The sequence below is a fragment of the Callospermophilus lateralis genome, chromosome X (assembly GCF_048772815.1).
Source record: "Callospermophilus lateralis isolate mCalLat2 chromosome X, mCalLat2.hap1, whole genome shotgun sequence".
Taxonomy (NCBI): domain Eukaryota; kingdom Metazoa; phylum Chordata; class Mammalia; order Rodentia; family Sciuridae; genus Callospermophilus; species Callospermophilus lateralis.
The window spans coordinates 86,230,473-86,248,985 of NC_135325.1; the positions used below are offsets into that span (position 1 = coordinate 86,230,473).

The 18,513-nt window shown below is 42.9% G+C and overlaps 1 protein-coding gene across 1 annotated transcript in view; it reads left to right on the top strand.

The window, feature by feature from the left end:
- The window catches only part of Frmpd3 (FERM and PDZ domain containing 3), a 68,252-nt gene that overhangs the window by 14,325 nt on the left and 35,414 nt on the right, over positions 1-18,513 (top strand). The window contains exons 4-7 of the mRNA XM_077107498.1: positions 6,741-6,845; positions 10,780-10,887; positions 13,657-13,788; positions 15,707-15,826. Of these exons, the coding sequence (XP_076963613.1) occupies positions 6,741-6,845; positions 10,780-10,887; positions 13,657-13,788; positions 15,707-15,826 (465 nt within the window). The remainder of the gene's footprint in view (positions 1-6,740; positions 6,846-10,779; positions 10,888-13,656; positions 13,789-15,706; positions 15,827-18,513) is intronic.

Sequence of the window (18,513 nt, forward strand, 5' to 3'; positions counted from 1 at the left end):
GGATACTGCAGGAAATCCAGGGAGGAGAATGGAGGGATTAGGGAAGGATTTAAGACCAAGGTAGAACCTGAACTAAGTTTTTAAAGAGAAATGGCATTTAGCTGGTCAAAAGGGACACTGGAGCCAAGTGTGGTGATGCACATCTGTAATCCCAGAGACTTGGAGCTTCAGCAATTTAGTGAAATTTTGCCTCAAAAATAATAATAAAAAAATAAAAGTACTGGCCCAGGGTTCAATCCCCAGTACTGCAAAGGGTGAGGGTAGGGGGCTGTGAAAGATAAGGAGGGGAGGGGAAAGGCATGAAGTGAATCCAGAAATGGGAATAAACCCACTGTGTGCACAAAACTGTAGGCAGAACCACCAAATGCAACAGAAGGTGATATTGGAGATAGGTGAAGGAGGAGGTTAGAGTGAAGTGTGGCTTATGGGAGGCCTTGGAAGTCGGGTTCATCGCCAGACAGTCCTGAGTGAAGGAAGAAAGGCTGCCTGGTACCCTCATCAATGGCCTGGTGAAACCATGACCGCCCTCCATTATCCTAGATGCCCACAATGGTTGCTATGGGAATTGATTGTAAGTAGGCTCAGGTGTCAAAGACAATGAGCCAGCAAAAAGGCAAAATCAGAAAACCATCAAAGCTTCAGGCAGGAACCTGAGTGCCCTCCATTTACAGTAATCAAAGTGGGGCTGTGAACCAACCTCTCCCAATCCCCCTACCTTCCCTATCCTCTGGTAACCACCATTTAGCTCTCTACTCCTTGAGATTAACTTTTTTAAATTTCACAGTTAGATAAGGGGAATATATTCTGCTGTTCTGTTCCACAGTAGGGTGACTGTAGTTAATAATAATGTATAGTTCAAAAGAGCTAGAAGAGATTATCTTAAATGGTCTCATCACAAAGAAACGATAAAAGTTTGAGGTGGATTTGCTGATTCCCCTGATTTAATCATTATACAATGTATATATTATGGTTAGGATGTGAGGTATCCCCCAAAAGCTCATGCATGAAACAATGCAAGAAGGCTCAGAGGAGAAAAGATTGGGTTGTGTGAGTCTTAACCCAATCACTGAATTAATCCTCTGATGGGGATTAACTGAAGTGGTAGGGTGTGGCTGGAGGAGGTAGGAATTAGGGCATGGCTTTGGGGTATATATTTGTATCTTGCAAGTGGAGACTCTGTGCTTCTTGATTACCTTGCTGTGAGCTGCTTCCCTCTGCCACACTCTCTCACCATGATGCTTAGCCTCACCTCGAGCCCCAAGGAATAGAGACTGCTGTCTATGGATTGAGACCTCTGAAACTGTGAGCCCCTAAGTAAACCTGTGCTGGTTGGATCCTTCAGTCACAGCAGTAAATAGCTGACTAAAACAAAACATGTTAAAACATCAAATTGTACCCCATAAATATGTACAATTATTATGTATTAATAAAAATAAAACTTTAAGAAAGTGGGTTCCTATCTTGCATGAAAAGGTTTGACCATATACCTGACTTTGGCCAAGATATGAATGATCACAGCTCTGAAATCTGTACTAATAGAGCCACCAAATTAAAAAAATGGTCAAAGAATCACCAGCTGCTAAATTCATCCCTGAGGGAGAAGCAGGCTGTCTCTCCAATTCCTTATTCCACCTAGCTGCTGGCTTCATATTTACTTCAAGGGGCTTGCAGTGGCCCCAGAGGTACTTAGCAATTCTACTCCTGTGTTTCAAGCCAAAATTCATTTTAGCCAGAAAGGGTGCCTGTTGCAAAATGAGACTCCCAGCTGCTTGGAGGAAAATAGGGTCAGTTAAGAGCTCAGATGCCCCAGCTTTAAGGCACTCAATTAATCTGTGCTTAATGGGTTAGGACATCTTCACCAATATAGATTCCTGGGCCCCACTCTCCCAGGGATTCTGCCTTTTTAAGTCTAATTTGGGCCTAGGCTTCTGTATTTTAACAAACACTCCCCAGTGGTTCGATTCTTTGGGCAAGTTTTAGAAGCAGTGGATTAGCACATTACTAATAAGTTAGTGCAGGGGTCAGCAAACTTTTCATAAAGGGACATATGGTAAATATTTTTGACTTTTCAGACCAATGGAGGTAACCCCAAAGCAACCTCAGTCAATATATAAGTGAAGGTCACAGCCTGCCATGTTCCAATTACAGCTTTCTTTACAAAAACAGATAGTTGGGCAAGTTTTGGCCCATGCTGTCCAGCCATTTGCTAGGACCTAAGTGTTTGTCACCCTTCCCTGATATCTCATTTGCATTTTGATCTGGGCTTTCCCAATTCTCAATATTTTAATTCAAAGGAGTGATTCTAGTATTAAGAATTTCAGGCCCCACAGCTGAGCTTTGATGATACTTCAGGACAGGGAGACCTTTGAGAGCTGCCTTATGTCCCCCAGTAAGACAGGCCCCACCTGTGTGTCTAAGCATAAGGCTAGACATGACTCCGTGACATCTAGCAGAGACTGGCTGGCAATGTGTGAGTCACCATTAGCAATCGAGGCTGAAGACTGAGAATATGATGGTGTCTTAGAGACCAACAAGACAAGGGTCAATGAGGAATGAGGCATAAACAAGCTAAAAATAGCTCTGAAACAGACACCAGAAATGATTATAATCCCTGAAAATATTGGCAAATCCACTTCCTCCTTTGTGGTTTTGCTCCTGTAAATATCTGAATCTATCGTTTTATAGTGATTGAAACAAAACATCTCCAGGACAGAATTTAATTTAGGATTTGGGGGAGGAAGAACAAAAATGCTGTTCCCCTCCACTGTGGGGGAATACATAAAAGGATACCAGTTGGGGTTCTTCATCTGTTCGAAATCATTAAATTAGACCAAGGTGCAACCAGAATCAGTGGATGAAAGATAAGGAATAAACTTCCAGCTTCAGCCTGCTGTGGGGAGACAATCACTAATCCAAGGTTCAAGAACTCCGGGTTCTAGTTTCAGCTCTGCTCTTCAATTATTTTGGTACTTTGGATGAACCATACCTTCTTCCTAGGCCTCTGTTTCACATATAAAAATGAAGGGTAGGGTGCTGGGGTTGTAGCTCAGTAGTAAAGTGCTTGCCTCTACCACTGAAGGTGAGGCCCTGGGTTTGATCCTCAGCACCACATAAAAATAAATAAATAAAATAAAGCCATTGTGTCCATCAACAACTAAAAAAAAAAAAATTTAGATGAAGAGTGTACTGCATGACCCATTCAGGTCTCTAGAGATGCCTTGCTCCACACTATGCCATGGAGCCATCTGATGGCAGATGATCACAGAGAAGTGAGAGGGTTGCTGTCAGGTACAACAAAGATTCCACCCACCCATTGTCTGTGGCACCTTGGTGGGAAGTCGGGTGACTGTGGAGATGGAGTCAAACAGCACTGGCTAAGCAGAACTACAGATATTTCTGTCTTGCCCCTTCCCATTACTTCTGCATCAGCCTGCAGCCCCCACCCTGGATTTGAGCACCCGGCTGTGCAACACACAAAGGCATTTATTGACTCCATGAACAATCGATACTGTAATCACTCTCTACAACCATCTCCCAGCCCTGGATTTCATTGCGCCATATCGTCAGCTGCCAACAAATTGCCTCCATGGCTCAGGATAAGTCTAAGGTTCCTTTAGCTCAGCAGTTCTCAGTCTTAGCTGCACCTTGACATCATCAGAAGCTTTAAAAAATAATACTGATGTTTTGGCCTCAACCCCAGCTGTTTGTTTATTTGTTTTGGTACTGGCGATTGAACCCAACAGTGTTTAACCACTGAGTGAGATCCCTAGCCCCTTTTTATTTTTTATTTTGACACAGGGCCTCACTAAGTTGCTGAGCTGCCTTTGACCTTGCAATCCTCCTGCCTGAGCCTCTTGAGTCACTGGGATTTCAGGCATGCACAAAGAGCAGCTCCCAGCCCTTTTTATTTTGAGACAGGGTAACACTAAGTTGCTTAGGGCCTTGCTCAATTTCTGAGGCTGGCCTCAAAATTGCAAACCTCCTGTCTCAGCCTCCGGGGTTGCTGGGATTACAGGTATGCGTTACTGTGCCTGGCCAACACGAGGACTTCTGATGTAATTGGTCTGGGGTGGGACCTGGACCCTGGAAATTTTAAAAGTTCTAAGCATTTCTACTGTGCAGCCAGGACCAAGACTCACTGCTCAAGTTCCTGCTGGACTCAGGTAGAACAAGTGGCTTTTTGTAATCTGCCCTCTGTAAGGAATGAGATTGCTGGTTCCGACCAGAGCTGGGCCAGAGGCCCATGACCAGATAAGGACCTTTGTTTCTGGTGTGTCTTTATCTTATGGCCCTGCAACTCCTATGGCTGATTTGGCAAATGAATCCCAACCACAGTGTAAATGGCATATAATAGCTTAATTTATTGTCTTTCCAGCTGTCAGAGACCCTTGCAAGGGCCATAACAAAGAAATTCCTAATTGTAGGACTCACAGTCTCTCCATGGCAAGGCCCTTGGGGGAAGGGGTTTGAAGTGGCTCCAAACCTGATTTGCCCCTAGTCTTCATCTCAGTAAATGGAAACCCCATTCTTCTATCCACCCCATATCCACCCCATCAACATATGATCTTGGCTTAGTGTTCAAACTATATCCTGAAATAACCCACTTTTCATCATCTCCATTATTAACCATCCCAGCCAAGCCGCCATCATATTTTAATTGTATTACAAATACAGTTACAGTATTACAGTTTGACATGCCTAACTGGTCTTCCTACACTGTCTCTGCCCCACCCTTCCAAACACACACTCTATTTTCCACATGGAAGCCAGAGACATCTTTTAAAATGCACATCAGACACTGTCTGCTCAAAACTGGCCATTGGAGTGAAATCTGAAGTTCTCACCCGGGCTTACAAGACCCTACATGACCCAACTCCCAGCTGCTCGTCTGAGCATGATCACACTTATATGTGAGATCTGAAAACATCTCACTCATAGAAGCAGAGCAGACGGTGCTTACCAGATGCTGGGACAAAAGGAGGCAACAGAGAGATGCTGTTCAAATACGAAGTATCAGGAGCTCTCTTCACATTGAAGATCTATTTGAGATCTATTGCACAGCAGGGTGACTCGTTAATAATAATGTATTATAGGCTTCAAAATTGCTAAAGTAACACCCCTACCGCTCCCATCCTCTCTTACACATTCTTTTGTGTAGTTCATTACCGTGCTTTAGTTTTCTTCATATAGTAGCACCCCCCATCTGCAGGGAATATGTTCCAAGACTCTCCTCAGTGGATACCCGGAACAGTGAATAGTACTGAACTATAAATTTACTATTTTCCTATACATCTATGATAAGCTAAATTTATAAATTAGGCATTGTACAAGGTTAACAACAGTAACTAATCATAGAACAAGTGTAACAATATATTTATAACATATGAATTATTCCTGGAATTTTCCATTTAGTATTTTCAACTTGAGTTTGACCATGGGAACTGAAGTGGCAGAAATTGAAACTATGGACAAGGGGAGACTACTATAGTCCTTATTTGCTACCTTCAAGACACTTGTTCTTCATCTGTCTGGCCCTGATGGAATGGACACTCCATAAGGCCAGGAAGTTTTTGTTGTTTTTGTTCAACAGTGTCTGGGGTACATACATAGTAGGACCTTCCTAAATTTGTCAAATGAATAAATGTCCATAAAGAAATGAGGATGCCTTCCATATGTGTTTCCTGGCTGCTAGATTGTCTGGGATCTAAAAATCACCTTGGTATTCATGGGGCATTGGTTCCTAGAACCCCCCCATCTCCCCACATGGATACCCAATCTTTGTGTGCTCAATTCCCTTATATAAAATTGCACGGTATTTTTATATAATCTACCCACATCCTCCTGTATACTTTAAATCATCTTTAGATTACTTATAATACCAAACACAATGTAAGTGTTTTATAAGTAGTTGTTATACTATATTATTTAGGGAGTAAAGACAAGAAAAAGATCTGTAAATGTTCAGTGTAAATGCAATTTTTTTAAATATTTTTGATCTGTGGTTGGTTGAATCCAAGGATGCAGAACCTGTGGATATGGAGGTCTGGCTGTAATTTCAAGTGTTTCTTAATCATACTTCCTGCTGAATTTTTGGGAGAGTTTTCTAGAACTACAGAACTTAGCTGATTCTTTGAGCATTTCTTACAAAATTGGATAAACAAAATGGTAGAACCCAGAAGTAGAAATCCAGGAGACCTGGGTTAAATCTCTCATATCTCTATTCCTGAGTAGTGTGGAAACTAGATGAGTCATTTTGGAGTGCTGAATCTCCTTTCTCCCACATCTAAAAAATATTTGTTATGTGCCTCCTTCCTAGGGGCAGGGCATAGCTGTGAAATGAATATGATCATTTCTGTAACTCCTTTGGGAAGCTTGTATTCAGATGTAATAAAATCCACCATTTAGGCATATCCCATATTAAGGAAACCAAATATATAAAAATTCAATATATGTTATTACTAAAGAATTTTTGCAAACTCCCCTAGGCTTATAGCATTAATAATGGGATTCAATTTACCCAAATTTGGATTCATGTTCAGCTTTTGCACCACGCACCAATCACATAGAGAGATGATCCTTAGCAGATTCCTTGCACCTAGTAGGTAATCAATACTTATTTATTGATTTCATGATCAGTAAGGCAAAGTGCAACTGTACTAAAACATCTTAACTATGATGTGACAAAGTCAAGTTTCTCCCAGGGATGGAGAACTTACCAGCTCTCTGTGTTATTTTTGCAGTCCCCCAAATCTGCCTTCATCAGTGCTGCGAAGAAGGCCAAGCTGAGGTCCAATCCTGTGAAGGTCCGATTTTCTGAGCAGGTGGCAGTTGGAGAAATAGACGCAGTAAGTATAGTCTCAACTCCCTATTCTCAGCCCTTGGCCAGAGTCATCTTGGCTGTCAAGGTCTCACTCTGGGGCTCCTCTCAGTGGATGGCATTCAGAAAGGGTTGGAGCAGGAGGATCCTGGTGCTGTGAGTGGATAGTGAGTGGAAAGAAGTGTGCAGCATTCAGAGAGGCCTTAGGCATTGGAGAAGAATCATACATTGATTCACTCAGGATGCTCTTGGTGCTCAGAGAAATTTCTGTCCCTAGTACAATAGCTTTCACTCAAGAGCAAGTGCTCCATAAACATCTTTTGGCTACTTGATAGAAGCAGGAAGGAAGTAATGATTTTCTGAAGATCCAGAGAACAAGCAGCTGGTGAAATTGAGCTCTCTTCACATTGAAGTGCTCCTGCAACTCCACATCTTGACTGGAGAAGACTGTGGTGATGGGCAAATCTGCCGAGGGGAAATAATTCAGGCTCTTCTTAAATCACGAGGTTTTTATTAGGCACTTGCTGTGTTCCCAGCCCCACAAGGGATGCAAAGTAAATAACTGTTCCCTACCACTGGATACCTCTCAGTAGTGTTGGGGGACAAGCAACTCAGTTGAGACAATAGAGAACCCATTGCTGGGCAGTAGCATATTGAAAAGCAGTAGTATTTGACAGCCCATGTCATGCAGCTGCCGATCTGGGGGGTACTGGCCAGCCCACAGTGTTTCTCACTGCATTGTGATGTTTACAGGCAGTCAGCTGTCTGCTTCAGATGAGAAGAGGTGAATGGAGAGCAAAAAGATGTGTGTCCAGCCGTCATGGATCTCGGCCAAAGTCCCCTAGGAATCTGTGGAAGTTGGTGACATCCCAGTGGATAGGGATAACTGGAGCTAGCAGGCTCTTGTATGCTTTTGTAGGCAGTGACAGGCTGAGCTGTCAGGGGCCCTTAGCATTTACGTACTGAGGCACAGCTACAATTGTTGAGAGAAGATAGCAAGCCCAGAACAAGCAGGAAAATGATCAGGAAAATAGCAGAATGCCAGGCGCTTCTATAAAGGCACTCAGAAGAAAGGATAGAGGACACAGTTGTCTTCCATCTCCATTTCCCTGATACTCATCTCCAAACCTAGCACGCACCCTCCTCTATCCCTGTATGAAAAAGGCTGGAAAAAACAACAGACCCCACTGGCAAGCTATTTGAATAATTGGTAGATGAGATCCATCTCAATCTTGGAAGAAAAGATTGAAGAGTAACAGGAGTTGGTTCACAGAGAGAAGAGGGAGAAGGGGGAGCTCCTGCAGATAGGGTGGAGCAGATCCTGAGGTCCAAGTCACCAAGGGGACATGTGTGTCTTGAATCCTTGGATACCCCAAGGACATATGACTTGAATCTGGAAAGTATGGACTATCCCTTGTCAACATTACATAGGAATCAACTGAGGCCAGGACACCCAGTACAGATCTCCCTCAAAGATCTCCCTTCTCCTCCTTTTCTCTTCCTTCTCTCCTTTTCACTTCCTCTTTCCCTTCTCCACTGTCTTTCCTCCACTATGACTCCCTTCTCCATACCTCCCAGGTAGGCCACAGGCAGAATCAAGACCTCACTCCAGCCCAACCTGAAAGCACAGTAGTAGCTACAACCAATCCAGAGTTAATTCTCTTTCTCCTGGACAGGCCACCAAGTGTGGTTTGAGACTCCTATCTGGAGAGGGACACACATCAATCTTCTAGATCTCTCTATGTTCAGGAAATCATGTAAAGTCATAACAATGCCCACTGCACCACTGCCACTGGTGTGGACCATAGCAGCCTGTTGGGACCTGGGTGAGTCCAAGTCCAGGTGACTCCGGGCTGTCCTATCATCCCTTTCCCCTTGTGTTCCAAGGCTTTATTAAGCAGCCAGAGCAAAAATAAATCCTGTGGGCGTTTCTTGTCAACTCTATTTTTAAGCAAAATCAATTAAGTAATTATCTGAGTCCAACCCAGTGTGCTAAATAAAACCTGCCACCGCTGAGCGTCATCAGCCTAGGGCTTCGGGGCCTCTGGGCTTGGCAGGAGAGAGTCATCTCAGGATCAGGGAGTCACACTTTTCCAACTTAATATCCCATCACCGCCCACCTTGGCTTGACCCCAGACACACTTGACTCTTGATTCCTACCACTGCCAGCCAGTACTCCAAGTCCGGAGAACTTATTTATTTCTGTGGAAATGCTTTGTCTGTGACCAATCACTGTTCTCATCTGGTTTCTCTAATAATCCACATCTACCATCTCCTTGAGAATCAAAACCCAGTGCAGCTTATCTAGGAAACCTTAACCATATTATGCTATTGGTTTGGTTTGGTTTCATAAGGTATGTGAATGTTGGGTCACTATAACAATAGTGTAAGGCTGGACTCAAGTCCTCCATTTTTGCTGTCACCATCCTGGGGATTTAGCATAGGGCTAATAGAGAGGAGAGGCTTAGTGAATGCCCTCTGAATCAAGAAGTCTGGCCATCTATTCAGCCTGTGAGTTTCTATAGAAAACTGATGATACTGGCCCAGAGAAATGGTTGGATCCTCTTGATGAGTCTAATTATTCAAGTAAGCACCTACTGCTCATTCATTTAGCAGCCATTTGTTAAGAACCAAGTGTGTGCCAGGAACCCAGTTCGGTGTTGGAATTACAAAGATGAACAGACATGGTCATTGTACTCTGAGTTTACTGTTTGATTATGAAAGACAAATAGTCTTCAAAAATATGAGCACTTATTGGACTGGGGATGTGGCTCAGAGGTAAAGAACTTGCTTAGCCTATGCAAGGCCATGGGTTCAATCCCCCGCACCACCACACACAAAAAAATGAGCACTTATGGAATGATTGAATCAACTCCTAGCCCACTTCTAATTTCATATATATATATATATTTGAATATACATACATATATTATGGTACATGTGGATTATTAGAGAAACCATGTGTGTGAGTGTGTGTGTGTATGCAGACACTGAGAAAGGTGTGTACAGGTTGCTATAGGAACATATGGGGAGACAAGGTTCAAGTATATGATGATATTGAACCAAGCCTTTATAGAATACATATTTAAGGTGGGTTTTGAAGGATGAATAGGAGTTTGCCAAGAAGGAAAAGAGGAAAGCAGAATGAATAGCTTTTATTTAATGAATTTTTTATTGAGAAATTAACATGCACCACTCTATAAATAAAGAAAACACTGGACCAGGAAAACTGTCACTATTTGGTTATCAGGTGTTTGAAAAGGGGCCTTGCCAGTGGTTCTTATCAACATCAGTACTGCCCACCCTCCAAGAGCTTTGGAACCATATGGGGATGTTTTGTATCATCCCACTGACTTTTCATGCTATTGTCATTTAGTGTCTCAAGGTCAGAGTTGCTGAGTATCCTGTAGGAAACAAAATAGTCCCTGAAGGACAAAGAATTATTAGAGATGAAGATATCAAGAATGGTAAGACATGACTCCAGAGAGGTAGGCAGGGGCCAGGTCAGAGAGGGATAAAGATGCCATAGAAGGGCAGAAACAGTAGAGCAAAGGCACAGACTGAGAAGCGGTCTTGGCTTGTGAAGGACCTGGTGGAAATGGAGGTATAGGAGATAAGCTGAGATGAGTGAGCTGGGCTCCAAAGGAAGCCTTCAGATTGTATACAGTGGTCTCAAATGGGCCAAGCACTGCCCAAAGCTGCCACACTTTGAATCACAGGAGAATGCAAGTGCACTGTGATGTCATATGAGAGATGAACTTTTGATATTTTCCAATGTCTTTAGGGAATTTGGCTCTGTCTCCACATAACATTATTGTTGATCTTTTTTCTCTGTCTCTGCCCTGCCGTCCCTTTGACTCTCTGTCTCCTTAACCTTCTGTCCCTTCCTTTCCATACCCTTCTCTGGCTTCCCCCTCCTTCTAAATGAGCCTTCTCCTTGACTTTTCCTTGCCTGTTCATAGAAAATGATGAAGAAGGAAGCTCTCCTCCTCATCCCCAACGTCCTGAAGGTTTTCTTAGAGAACGGGCAGATCAAGTCATTCACATTTGATGGCCGGACCACTGTTAAGGTACCTTCAGAGTCTCCTCTCCTGGGTCAACATTGCCCTCTGCAGAGGACACACAGCTGTTTGTCTCACATTCCTCTGAGACTGCACATGCTGCTACTGCTGGTGGCCTTTGAGCTCCTGATGCAAAAATGCATAGTCTTCAGATATGGCTGATGGTGGAAATTTGCATGCTCAATTGTGGACTATAATTGTCAAAATGTGTGTGGGCACATGGGTACGCATCTGCTTGTCACCTGCTTTATGTTCATGTAACACAGGGTCATTCAGGACTCTTAGGAACTAAGGAGTGTGAAGATCATTAAGCCATTTATAAAGCAAAAGCAATTTATATTGATACAATAACACCTACACAAGTTTACACACAGAAATAAACAAATGCAGTCTCTTGGGAAATTAGCTGAGCCATGCTTTGCTTTTTAAATAACAACCACATCTTAAGCACCAAATCAAGATTTAAAAAGTCTGGCCACAACTGCTTTGGCTTTTTTTTTTCCAGTTCTAGGGATAAAATCCAGGGCCTTGCATATGCTAGACAAGCACACTACCACTGAGCTACACCCTCAGTCCTGGCTGTTATTTACACAGGAAGAGCAATTAATAAAACTGTGATTGTTAACAGATCAGCCAGGTATCAGAAAGTCCTACTGATTCTCTTAGTGCCTAGGAGTATAAGCCATGATATGATTTGCCCCAAGGTTCACTCTACTATAGGACAGAAATATCTGTTCTGCTTCTTCCAGACTATTTCCAGAAAGAAAATATCATCCCCAGAATTAATGTTTTAATGCAATCAATGCTGCCCAAACTGCTGGGTAGCTATAGCACCTACCCAGAAAACCTGCTTTGACCCATAGGTAACCTGTGGTTCCCACACTGGGGCCAAGACAACCCTATAAATATAAAAGCCCCTGGGATAGTAAATGTTTGCAAAAGAGAGATAACAGATGCCTGGAATGGGCCTTGCCAGTAGTTTTCCAGCAGGGTAAGAACTACACATTCCTAGAAAGCTTTTGGAAATGTCCAAGGGAGTTTTGTATTATCCCAATGATTTGTCATGCCACTAGTGTTTAGTGTCTGAAGGTCAGAGACACTAAATGTTCTGCAGGGGGAGGGGATAGTTCATGAATGATCAAGAAGTATGCTTCTCAAAGTTCCAGTAGCATCTTGGGTACAATTTATAGTACTTAATCCATGTTAATTGAATCAAAGCTTTCTTTGGAAGGCTTAGGCCTAGGCAGGTCCCCCAGAGAATTAGGATCAAAATGTACTCCTTAGGGAGTCATGGGATGGTCTCTTAGCTCTTGAAGGTCTCAGGATATGGGAGGGACCAGTGAAACAGAACTAATTAGGCCAACCCTGGGTATCTGAATGTCTACTCCTCCAGATGTGGATATCTTATTGTGTCAAAATCTTCCCTGGTGTTTGTTCATGGGTTGCTATGCACATTGTAGCTTGTCTCCACAGTGGAGTGTTTACCCCCTCTCTTTCCCCTTGGAGGCTTCTCGGAGTATTCTTCCTCCAACATGTCACTGCTACCATGGCTTCTCCATAGCCCCAGCCTTCCAGGACAGCAGTGTTCTCCTCACTTGCAGTCTCACTCTGACTTCAGTAAGGGTGCACTGGCTATTCATTGGAACTTTGACAGGCTGCCAAGCCACTTGTCCCAGAGAGGTACCTGGGTGAATTGACAGCCTGGCACAGGGACCATTACACTTGTAACACCAGTTGGCAATTGCTGGCTTGGCTGTCCACAATCCCAGTGCAGCTGAACTGCAAAGAAAACCTCATCTGTCCCTGCCAGAGCTCCAGCAACACTGGTGCCTCTGTGACTACTTGGATAACACAAAGAGATCCTCTCAAGTACCCACCAATTTCCAGCCTACTATTTAAATGGCTGAACGCCTTTCTGTGTTCATTGAAGGGCTTGTTTGGCAGTGCTGGCTGTCAGGTAGCTTTGCATTCCCAAGCCTGCTTCTTTCCAGCCTTTGCGGGCTGAGAGATGCTGAACACACACACTGGAACCCAGCGGATATGCTGAAGTCACAACAAATAGATGGCAGAAGTCTCCAAACTGACATTTGGACAGCCCCCACCAATATGTTTCCAGACGCCCTAGTATTAAAAGTAGGGCAGCAGAGCAGACGGAGCCCAGAAGTAGTCAGATTTATGACTGTAAACCAGACACGTGACACAGTTCCTCTGCATGGACACATTTTTCAAGTTGCTAAATTGATTGTCTCTAAAAGCCAGCAATGGTCAAAAATGAACATTTTGCCAGTAACTGAAGTCATTTGAATTAGATTATGAATCTGGAAATAGTATACTTTTTTAATTATAGAAATGTAGCTTTTGCTAATTCCTAAAGGAAAGAGCTGACACATAAACTCGAGTGGGCATTCTGACTTATAAGAGATAAGGGGAGAACCAACACAGTGCCTGGCACTCAGGGAATAGTTTGTCAAATGGAAGGAGAAAGGGAGGAAGGAAGGGAGGGAGGGAGAGATGGACATGACCTTCTTTTGCCATACGATTCACCTGGGGAGTTTCTGGAATGCCTGCCTCCATCCCTTGTACCTGTGGTGTTCTCCAGGGCCCAGGCCACTGGGCAGCCTTCATGGAGCCCAGTACCTGGGCCACAATAAAGGCTGGTGTCTGTCTCAGCCTTCTCCATGGGACTACTGTGCTTGGCTTTCAATCCCCTCCTTACATGATTGTGAGTCAATTAAAGCCAAAAAAGATCACCCTCTCAAGGCTCTTTTTCTTCCACAGGATGTAATGGTGACATTACAGGACCGCCTCTCCCTGAGGTACATTGAGCACTTTGCTCTTGTTCTTGAATATGCTGGGCCAGAACAGAATCACAAGTTCCTGCTTCTTCAAGACAAGCAGCCCCTGGCTTATGTAAGTAACTCTTTTATCTTGGCCCAGTAGCTTTGTATGTGGCCTGTACTAGAGGAGGACCCAAGGCACTCCCTCCCTAGAAAATTCATAATGATATGCTCAGCCAGCTCCCAGAAGACAATTTCATACCTAAGTTTGTTACTACCCATCACAGAGGACCTTTGGGCAATGCCCTTTGTGACCTAAGGAAAGCTCAGGGAGAAGAGTGATTCACTGCATGGCACCCAGAATGCTGAACTGACAAATAGTCTTCTGTCTCCCAGAAAGCCCACCTGTTAAATTTTTCTCCTTCCTGAAGAGAAATTGGCCTTTCAGATGAGGCTGTGATATAGAAAAGTCAGGAAATGGAATCAAGTGAGAGTTGGGAATTGGCTGAGTAGGGCCAAGAATGGACACCCTGACATCTATATTATCTTCCAAGATAGAGTAGGAAAAAGTGATCTTCCTGGCCCACACCATTTGGAAAAAAGGCTGAAGAAATTAGGACTCTGGATGGGATTTTACCAATATGAAGCACCAAGAATTATCAGAGTAGCAAACAGGTTTCCCAAGTAGGATGAGAAAGAATTGGAGAAGGACAATTGGGAAAAAATTCTACTCCATGGCTAAGAGCCTACATGGAAGCCAAACAAACAGAAACCAAAATCACACACACACACACACACACACACACACACACACACACACAAAATGACAAAATGAGTTCTTGGAAAGAAAAATTCTTCAAGCTCAGCTGTCAGCCAGATACAAACAAGAGCCTCAGCAGTAGGAAAGACAAGGCCATGGGTAAGTGGCTTGGAGGAGGTTTAAGAACCCCTCCCCAAGCAGCCCTTTGAATACAACCAGACTTTAAAAGAAGTTTCAAACTTTTTATTATGAAAAATTTCAAACATACACAAAAGTAGAAAGAATATAGTATTGTGAACTCTATTAGCCATCCCCAGCTTCAACCATTAACAGTATACTTGGAGGTATAGTGTTTCATCTATACCTCCAAATAGGTATAGATGTATTCAATTTGATTTGGCCTCTAATTGGCAACTGTTACTGTGCTTGAAGCTGAGCCCCTGTGCAAGAAGAGTCTGAGAAGTTCTCAAGAGCCCTCTCTTCCTACCTAGTGTTTAGGCACTTAGACCTGATTGTTGATAAAGTCCATGTCTTAAATAAATGATTTTACACACGATCTTAGCCCAAAGGCTGAGAAGCAATAGATAAGTGATTTTAAAATAGCAGTCACTTTGGATCAGAAGGGCAGAAAAGACCTTGCTCTACTTTCCTCTAAGGGTACAATAGTACCCCTTTATCCACAGGGGATATATTCCAAGACCCCCCCCCAAGTGGATGCCATAGATAGTACTGAACCATACGTGTATTGTTTTTTTTCCTACACATAGAGACCTATGATAAAGTTTAATTTATAAACTAAGTACAGTAAGATATTAAAAACAATAATAAGCTGGGTACAGTAGCACATGCCTATAATCCCAGCAATTGGGGAGGCTGAAGCAGGAGAATCGCAAGTTCAAAACTAGCCTCAACAACTTAGGCCCTAAGCAACTTAGTGAGATCCTGACTCAAACAAGGAAAAGGGCTGGGGATTTGGCTCAATGGTTAAATTGCATCTGGGCTCAATTCCTACTGCCCTAAATAAATAAATAAATAAATAATATACATGAATTGTTTATTTCTGGAAATTCCCATTTAATATTCTCAGACTACACTTGACCATGTCTAACTGAATATGGGGAAAGCAAAACCTTGGACGAGGTTTACTGAATGTGAATCTGCCAGGTAGGAGACAGAGTGGGAACAACAGCCTAACTCTGCCCTAAGCCCCACTTGAAGGAGCCACCAAACTGACTGCCCACTACTCAAGCATTGTAGATCCTTACTTTCACCTCTCACCCCTGGGATTTAGGTGGTACAGAGGACACACTATCATGGAATGAAATGCCTGTTCCGAATAAGCTTCTTTCCCAAAGACCCCGTGGAGCTGCTGCGTCGGGATCCTGCTGCTTTCGAGTACCTTTACATCCAGGTAGAATCTGGCTTGGGGATACAGACAAACAGCTAGTAGACAAACAAGCAGGCAGGCTGTTCTGCCATCACAGTGAAGTCACTATGTAAGTTTTTTCAACCTCCACATAGTTCTGAAGGCCCTTTTCTTTTCTGCTACCATTGTACTCCATGGCTAAGTTGACTGGCCTGGTGACCTGAGCTGCCTGTGGCTCAATGTCCTGTCTTTTTGACCATGCAACTCATTGGTTTTCAGGAACAATCAACCCAAATAACTCTGGCTCCTTCACAGGATCCCAAGGTCTAACAAGCACATTGGGTTGCAGGAGTCCTCAGCCTCCAATACCATGCTCTGATAAGGAGATGATTCCCAACTCACTTCACCCAAAAACATTGAGTGCTTACTCTATTCCAGGCCCTACCCTAGGTATTGATGATCAAAGATGACAAAAGAACTATCTTGGCTCCTTTAAGCTAGTCTGTGTGAAAATAAATATGACAGTGGTGGGGTTTACTGTCAATGAGGGCACCCAGGAAGCAGTTTGCCAACTGCACATGGGAGAGAGAGTGAAGGCTTCACAGAGGAAGTGACAAACACATGCTTCTCGCAATGAGATAAATGAAAGTTTGCTGTGTAGATACAGAGTACAGGGAACATATTCTAAGCAAAGGACTTTGCTTTTTCAAGAGCATGGGGGCACTAAATAGCGTGGTACAATGAGAGAACTGAGTGATTTTATTATAGCTGCGATACAGGATGTAATGTACGGAGCAGTAGGAAATGAAGTGGGAGAGACAGGAAGCAGACAGTGAAGGGCTTGGCAGGACATGGCAAGCGTAGGCTTTATGATGGAGGCTGGGCAGTGATTCTCAAAGTGTGGTCCCAAAGGCAGCAGCGTCAGCATCAACTGGGACCTTGTTAGAGATGGAAATTCTTGGGGCCCAGCCCAATCCTATTGAGCCAGAAACTTGGAGTTAGAAATCAGTGATCTGCTTTAACAAGCCCTCCATGGGATTCTGATATCCAAAGGAGTTTGGGAATTACTGCTTAAGGACAGTGGTTCTTAACCCTAACTGCACATTAGAATTATCTGGAAAGTTTTGGAAAAAAAATGCTCTGTGCCCCACAGTGTCAAAGCAGGAAATATATAGGTGCTCTCAAAGTTAATATTCTCCTTTCCTATCAGACAAGAGACCCACTCTCCCTGCTTTTTTCTGCCTTTGGCTGATTGTTCATTTTCTTATTAAAATTCACACATTTCAAGACCATAAAAATGTCCTGTGCCACCCTCAAGACTGATTAAATCAAGACCTATGAGCTGACTCCCAAACATTGCTATTTTTAAAATTCTTCAGGTGATTCCAATATGCAATCTAGATAAAGAAATTCTGTGGAGGCACAGAAATGGTGAAAGGAGAATAGCTTGGTCAGATGAGCAATTTCAAAAGATCACACAGTGCCAAGGAAATTCACCAGCTAGAGAACCATGGCAGTTATCCAGAGAAGAAATGATGAGGGCCAGAATCAGAACTGTGATAGAGTAGGTGGGAATCAAGAGAGATTTAAGGGCTGCAGTTGTAGCTCGGTGGTAGAGTGTTTGCCTAGCACATGTGAGGCACTGGGTTCAATTCTCAGCACCATATAAATAAATAAATAAATAAATAAAGGTATTTAAAAAATTTAAAATGAGGATTCAATAGACTTTGACTTGATGAGTGACTGGCAGAGGTGGTATCATTCCTCAAATTAAGAAACAAAGGCAGTGAAATGGGTTTGGGGACAAGAGGAGATCTTTGGGGGACGTGTCGAGTTTTAGATGTCCACAGGATGTACACAGCACTTGATGAGAGGAAAAAATAAACCCAGACTTTATCTGTCTCTGATAGTGACAACTGGGAATATGCTATGAGATGTAATCATTGTCCTTTCTGCCCTTTTTGACAACTTAAAATGTTAGGAACATTTCTCTGCCTTAAGTTCCTTTACCAACCCTCCAGGGGGAAATGAGTTGTGTGGTTGCTCTATGAATTTTAGAAGCTTGATTCTCATCTTTTTACCCTGAATTTCTTTGTTCAAGCCTCCTTTTTCCCATTTTTATTGGTGCACTATACTTGTAAATAGTGATGAGATTTATTGTTACATATTTGTACATGCATATGATATAACATCTTCATTTAAGCTTCTGGGGACCACCTTGGTTCTAATATTTCCAAATTTGATGACAAGATCATCTCTACCCAAATTCTCCCCTTTATGATGATATGGATATCAGATTTATTCCCTCTTTTTCATATTTCAGTTTTATTGATGGATAATTGACACACAACAAACTGCACATTTGAAGTACACATTGTGTGGGTCATGGTGGTGCATGTCTATAATCTCAGTAGCTTGAGAGGCTGAGGCAGGAGGATTATAGTTTCAATCCTCCTGAGATGTGTGTGCGCATGTTTACACACACACGTACAGCCTCAGTAACTTAGGAAGGCCCTAGGCAACTTAGCAAAATCATGTGTCAAAATAAAAAAATGGACTGGGGATGTAGCTCAGTGATAAAGTGCCCCCAGTTTCAATACCTGGCACCAATAAATAAATAAATAAATAAAGTACATACTGTGACAAATTTTGACACATATATGTATACACCCATACGTGTATATCAACACATTCAAAATATTGAACATATTTATTTGTTGGGAACCTCTCCG